Source organism: Rhea americana, unplaced genomic scaffold (genome assembly GCF_003343005.1).
Source record: "Rhea americana isolate MKP2758 unplaced genomic scaffold, rheAme1 scaffold_31, whole genome shotgun sequence".
Classification (NCBI taxonomy): Eukaryota; Metazoa; Chordata; class Aves; order Rheiformes; family Rheidae; genus Rhea; species Rhea americana.
The window spans coordinates 1,830,284-1,837,644 of NW_028186435.1; the positions used below are offsets into that span (position 1 = coordinate 1,830,284).

Sequence of the window (7,361 nt, forward strand, 5' to 3'; positions counted from 1 at the left end):
AAATGAGGGAGGGAAGGTCAAGAGGGAAACCAATTGTGTTTATTTAAAAAGATACTGAGTGGTAGAAGTACAAGAGATAACCTTGCCAGCATTTGAGGTCACCACTAACTCAGCAGAGAAACCTGTTAGGGATGGAGGTACTGTAACGCATTTTGTTAATCTATTAAGTAACAGAGTAAGAAAGGAGAACCTATTGCCCAACAGTGATAGTGTCCTAAATTTATAGACACAGCAAGTTGAAAACCTCATCGTTTACGTAAGCCAACAGTTACAGAACCTAGGACAATTTGCATATGCAATGGAAAAAAAAATCTTTATAATAGATGCACAGAAGCTTTTTATGCTGCAAAGCTGAAAAACGCAGAAATGACCTAAATGTTATAATGACTTTAAGAGGCATCGCACAATTCTTGCTGATGCCTTTGCTCATGTCTGTTTAGACATTTCAGTGCAAGGAACTTGAACAAGTGCAGCTATTTTTGTGTAGTGTGAAACTATTTCCATGAGCAAAAGCAAGCAAACCTAAAAAATTCAAATCTTGGGGCTTGTTGACAGACAAGCCTTTTCCTCATTTAAATCCTCTAYTTCTGTTATATGAAGTTCTAGGACYCCCTGARGATCAAATTCCAATATCCTCATTTAATTATTGCTCTGTAGAATTACGAATTCTTTGGAAAATAAAGAAGTATACCACATTTAGATGATATTAAATAGTTCTTTGAAATRCAGCCATATAACAAGCATACAACCACCTATTAAAGCACCTTTCTTGTTTTGCTGTATCTCTCAAGATTTATAGCAAAGAAACAACTCAAGATTTACAAGTTGTTTCTCTAATGCTTTATACATAATTTAAAATACAAATCTAGCTACTATCAACTTCTAAGCATTTACTTGACTAGTTTCCAAAGGCTATTAAATGCAGATCAAAAGTTTAGACAAATGAGAAGATTACTAGAAAAGTCACCTGGGAAAGACAATAATCTGCATTTTACGTTAGAGCAAGTAACTCCAGCGACACGGCAGAAAGTGTGCTCCTTGCCYGCAAGGAGCATTTTCAGATAAATTCCTCCAGGATTTAAGCTCTTCCGTATAGCTTAGTTAACACTATCTCTGCCTCCTTTCAAAGGAGCAGCCCACCAAGGCATTTCAGAGCAAGGTGTTTGTAACACCTGTGCCTTTCTTTCCTCCAGCATGTTCTTCCCTTGTCGGGGCTCTCCCGTACTGGGAAAACACCACAAATGCCGATTTCCTTCAGATTCTGCTTACGTACCCCAGATTACTAGGCTGATCCAACCTTCCAACATGCACCAAGTGGGAAGCGCTCTCCCAAAGCACTTATGCCCATGGCACGTGCTTATCCTACTTGAGGCGCTTCCGTTAGCGCAGCGACCGCCCGCAGTCGCTCCGCAGAAACGCCAGGCCGCCCCCCGCCCCCACGAGTTTTGGGACGCGTTTTTGGCTGTGGGTTGTTTTGTTATTTCCTCTCTCCACTCCTGCAGCCGGGACGCCAGAGCGGCCCCCCCTCCTTGCCGCGGGGCTCACACCGCCTACCCACGGCTGCGGGGCTAGTGCCGCCACCGCCCCGCGCAGGGCGCCCACACCGGCCCGAACCGGTCGGAGCCGGCCGCGGCCGTTAGGGAGCGCGGGCGGGGCGGGGCGGGGCCGCCGCTCACCTGCCCGCCCCGCCTCAGCGGAGGGGCGGGCCGGGCCGGCGACATGGCGGCTGCCGACCCGCCGGGCGCTGGGGATGTGTCGCAGCTGGTGAGTGCGGAGCAGCCTCCYCCGAGGGGGAGCGGGCTGAGGCGCCCAGGGAGGCGGCGGTTTGCGGTGCAGCRGGCGGGAAGGCGGCGTGCGGCCGCCCGGTGCAGCTGTGGCCTCCCGCGCCGGGCAGCCCCCTCACAGGTCGCCGGGGTTAGCCCACGTACCGCTTTCCTAGCGCCGGCTGCGCGTGTTGTAGTTAGTTTCTCTTTCTTTTTCTTCTCCTTTCCAGGCGGARAATCTGCTGTATGAGCTGCAGGAGAATTTTCAAGCTCTGACTGAAAAGATAACGCTGAGAAATATCCTCTTTTGAATCTGTGTTGCTATCTTAGTGGCAGAAGTTTCGCAACTCTTAGAAAGGAATAAGCTTTAGTTATTTCACTGGATTAGGTTTGGTTTCACTGGTTTAAAAGGTCACCAAATGGATGTAAAAAGTTTTTGATTTTTAAATTTGGGATAAATTTGTATCTTGAACTGATGCTTAGAAAAATAGTTAGTGYCCTTAAACATCTAGGAGATTAAGACAACTTAACTCTCCCTCAAGTATGTTTATTTTTCCYTAAAAAGAAAACTTAAAAAGGTTTTACTAAAAGTATTATCAGTCCTAGTGTGCTAGTCTCTGTGCAGCAATTCTTGCTTGTAAATTATAGTAGAATAAGTAATAAATTACGTGCAAATATTTTGAAGGTACSTTAAATAAGATGTCTTCAAATATGGCACTTAAATGAGCATTATCACAGCATGTTGGTGGTTTAAAAAAACAGTTCTGTTAGCCTCCTGAGTGTGGGAAGGGGGCCCTGCAAAAAGAGAAACTAAGACTTGAAATAGCTCTAAGAGCTCATCAGATGTAGATACAGGAACTGACTCTGCYTTCTGAAATAGAAAACTTATTATAGTTTATATTTTTCTGAAACTCCTACCTTCCAGGAAAGCTCTTTAGTGTAAAAGGAGAACAACATTACAAAACAGAATTGTAGTATCACTCATGTTCTTTGTGTATGTTGCCCTTAAGAGGCTGCCTAAAATAGTTCCTCAAAGAGAAAACCACCACGCTGGTGGGCAGACAGGAAAGTATTTGAAAACATTTAGAATCTGAATGCTTTTCCTGTTGCAAGAGAAGGTATGATTGTCTTGTTCCAATACTATCTTGTGCCGTTCCTGGATGGTTTGTCTTGCATTAAAGTGTTAAACATGAATAAGAGGCTAAAGCATCAGAAGACCTTATTTTTATCATGGAAGAAAAAAAAGTAAAATTGGCATTTTTTTTATAACAAGTTCTCTTTAACTTTTTACTGGAAGAAATGGGTGAGCGCATTGATGACCTCGAGAAGCATGTTGCTGACCTTATGGCAGAGGCTGGGATAGAAAACAYCAACGAAGAGTTGAGAGTAAAGAAACTTAACTGAGTTTCTCTGCATTTTATGCGTTTCCACTTGGTTTTGAACTATAGGCTATGTGCTCATAGCATGAAAAACGTTATATGTTTATCTTACCTGCATTTATCTGGATTTTAAAATATACTGAGATTTTATGGGTTTTTTAATTACTTTGGATTTGTTTATGCCAGCAGCCTAAGAATACTATTTTTTTCAAAAGAACACAAAATATATCTTGCTGCATCTGTTACAGCTGTTTGACAAATAGAAGAGGTAGTGCAAACTAATCCCAAAGATGCAAACTGAGGCTGTACATTTAAGAGAAAAAGGTAGCTTAAACCACTCCTGCCCACTATTTCTGCCCCTTAGGTAGGACTGAGGAATCTATCTCATTTAAATTTTTTATGCATCTCTCTCTCCAAACCCTGCTTCAGCCTTCTAACGTGGCTTTCAGCATGTCTTTTAAACATCTGTGTCCAGAACAACTAAGAAATGATTTGTTCTTGAAGCAGTAAGCTGTGAGGTGGAAGTAACAAGGTGAGCTTAGGTAGTGTTATCAAACACTCTGATGTAAAATCACATTACAGTTCAAGACTGTGTACTGTCTTATGCACCATTGCTGTCTGTTGATACTGGAAAACTGGTAGTTTTCTGTCTAGACCCATAGATGGATGCCTCAGTCAGTGCTCTTAGTATTTATGAAACTTCAGCATTCTCTTGGTGCTAGTGATATCTTACTGTTGTAAGCTTTCCTAATTCAGATGGAGACAAGTCAGTTGTTTTTGTCATTTAGAGGCTGCTTACCCAARTACAGAAAGGAGTGTCTGTAAAGTTGTTGAAGTATTTTAGACATCTGTTCGTTCTGATGCCTTTCTCTTGGTGATAAAACTGTGGAAATTATTTTCACAAATATAGAAGGACCATCTCATATATTAAATTGTACAGAGATGTTCTATTTTTATGTTGAATCACRTTCATGAATAATTAAACAAAACACTAACCTACTTATTTTCATTGCAGCACTGAAACGAAGGGAAAACAGCACTGCACTAAATCTGGGAGTGTATCATCATCTACAGTCAGTGTCGCTAGTCTCAAAAAGTATCAGTGACAACAAATACTGTACTTGTGTCAATCTTTTTTTTAATAGCTATTTCTCCAGTAAAAGAGTTAAACACTGGGTTTATTTTTCTCAGTAGGGCACTATTTCATATAATTGGGAAAGAACCACTACTTTCAGAGGAGACAGTAACATTTTGACAGAAAATTGTATCCTATGTAGTGAATTATACTTTCTTACATTTAAGAAGTTTTACAGGGTATTTCCTTTATTCTAATACTGTAATCTTTAAATTTTTGTATTTTTTGTTGCCTTTTTAACTTAAATGTTCTTAAATAACAGGATCCTTCTATAACAAAACTTGTGTGTGCCTCCTTGATGCTCCTTTAGGTTTTGTGCATTATAAAATAGACATAAATGTTGAAAATATAATCTATTTGATGTTATTACAAAGGTTCACTTGCAAAAATTTTTATTTATGTCCAGTGAATATAAGCTGCTCTGTGCTGAAAGAAATGGTAGTACCTCCACAGAATATGGCTGTTGATCCTTCTTCCACAAGCTCACCTAAAGCTGTGCACACCTGTGCATGTAACATCATCCAGGTCTGTGCATCTGGCTGATTTCATTTAACATCAGCCATTTTCATGAAAAGAGCCTATTTTAAAGAGTAAACAGGTATTGGGTAGCTTTGAAATAGGAATTCTAGTTACCAAGTGTTTTGCTTATTCTGACTAGCATGACTTATTAGGACATCTACCCTTACCAAAAGATTGACATTTCTGGAAGAAGCAGTTCTGTTGGAAACTTAAATGGAGCTTCTTTCAGCAAATTCAGAAACTGAAGTATTGGGTAAAAGACTGAACTGATGATTGGGTAAATAAAACACCTCAGCTAATGAAGGATAAATACTCTTTTAAAACTTTCGGTAGTTTTTAACTTGAAGTCCATCCTAGGTTACTTCATTAATATCAAGAATTTGTTATAACCAACACTAATCAGAATAGATTTGCAAACAATGCCAAATTGGGGAGAGAGGTTGATATGCTRGAGGACATGACTGCTACTCTGAGACCTTAACAAACTAGAGAAATGGGCTGATAAGAAYCTCATGAAGATAAATGGGGAGATGCTAAGTTGTACACCTAAGACAGAATAAACCCATGCTGCAGTGTAGGTGAAGGGAACTGACTGGCTTGAAAACAGCTTTCCAGAGAAGGATTGGAAGGTTAGGTAGACAAGTTGAACTTGAGTCAGTAAGGTGCCCTGACAAAGGCTGCCAGCTGCATATGGGCTTGTATTACACAAGTATGGCCAGCAGGTTGTTCCCCTCTTGCCACCTACGAAATCATACGTGGAGTACTGTATCACCTCTTGGCTCCTCTCTCCAGCAACGGGCCACCAGGATATGCTGGAGTATGTAGCATATGAGGAGAGATTGAGAAAATGAGTTTGTTCAGCCTTAAGAAAGGCTAAGCTTTCTTACTTTCACAGCAGTGAAAACCAAAGTAACTCTTTAATATCACCATCTTTTATAGTATTTGGAATGCATGTGAGTGAAGAAAGGAAGACCATTTTCTGCTGGAGGTCTAGTCCAACCTCCCCCTCAAAGCAGGTCCCACTAGATCAGGATGCTCAAGACCTTGCCTAGTTATGAGTAGCTCCAGTGATGGAGATACACTCTTTCTGGATAGCTGGTTCCTTTGATATTCCCTCCCCTCCCTGCAAATACATGAGGGTAGTTTCTTGCATTTAGCAGGACCTTCATGTGTTCCAGCTTGTCTGTTGACCCTTAGTCTTTGTATTGCACTACCTGGTCTAGCTGTGTTCCCCATATTCTGCTGTGAGGTAGCTGTAAGGCAGCAGAAAGTGGTATTACTGTCTTCACTCACATGTGTTCCAAGTACTGTAAAARACAGTGATATTAAAGAGTTACTTTGGTTTTCATTGATGTTACTTGCAGAAATAAAGGCCTTTTCACCTATTAAGCAGCCCCTCTGGAGATAAATACAAGTACTGTCTTAACCTTCCTGCTATACAATACACTGGAAAATACTGTTCTGTGAGATACCCAGTATCTTCTAAACTCTTCCAGAAGCCAGCCCTTAAAGTTGTCATTCACCAGTCTTACTTAGTATATCAGTAGTCTTATATTATTGGTACCAAAATTGAATATTTAATCCATACTACAACAACCTGCTAATATGATCTCACTAATCCAGATTACAAGTGATGACCAGGCTGATCTATAATGTAATAGGTAAGTGCAGAAAACCCAACCTCATGCATAAACCTCCGAAGACTGGCAACATACAGTAAGATTCCAGGCAGTTCTTGATGAACTTTGCATGTTCAATCAGTACTGAATATAATTAAATTTCTAAATTAGCCTCATGGAAGTAACTCTAAGAATAACTAGATCTAGTACACAACATCAAAGAATTAACTCAACCTTGGTAAGAGCATTAAAACAGACAGTTTGAATAATCACTGTTTTGCTAAGAATTGACAGCAAAAGTACAATTTGCAATTCTGTTCTGAACAGTCTTGTGACAAAYTGGACCTAAAGTACAAGCATCTCTTTTCTGCATAGTCTGGCTTGTTTATTGTTAATTCAATTCAGTAAGTCTATATATTCATCAGTTTTTTTTTTTTTTTAAAAAAGAAACCCACACTGGCTCCATTGCTACAAAATAGGAATTGTCAGAAATGCAAATGGAAGCTTCARAAGTCAGACCCTCACTAAATGTGACTTAAATCTCACAACTATAYATGCATTTTGGTCTACCATGGACAAACGGTAGCTTGTATTCTCATGCAAGAACATATAAGCATGGCTCACCCTTTCTTCAGATGTTAATTGTGCAGCCAGCTCCAAAACTGCAATTACCTCAGACTCTACACGGAATTATTTCAAACTGACTAGTAGGTATAGCAACCATGAAAAAAGAAACTATCATTGCAGCTCAAATTTGTTTGTTGTTTTTTTGGCAGAGTCATGAGTTTTGCTTAACAAGTCAGTCTTATCTGACAAGGGATGTGAAAGACATACTACACAAGAAAATCCYGATAGAAGTGATAAGCCTTCATCTTCAAGGTTATGTTTTTGCATGGAATTACGTTTTCATTCTCAACTTTAAAACACTAAAGAGGAGACAGACAAA

General features: G+C 40.0%; 1 protein-coding gene across 1 annotated transcript; it reads left to right on the forward strand.

The window, feature by feature from the left end:
• The first annotated feature begins 1,674 nt into the window (after positions 1–1,674).
• HSBP1L1 (heat shock factor binding protein 1 like 1) lies at positions 1,675–4,557 on the forward strand. Its single transcript, XM_085309998.1, has 4 exons — positions 1,675–1,764; positions 1,994–2,060; positions 3,055–3,149; positions 4,158–4,557. Exons 1-4 carry the CDS (start codon positions 1,720–1,722, stop codon positions 4,161–4,163), a joined length of 213 nt encoding a protein of 70 aa, XP_085166124.1. The 5' UTR covers positions 1,675–1,719; the 3' UTR covers positions 4,164–4,557.
• The last annotated feature ends 2,804 nt before the right edge of the window (positions 4,558–7,361 follow it).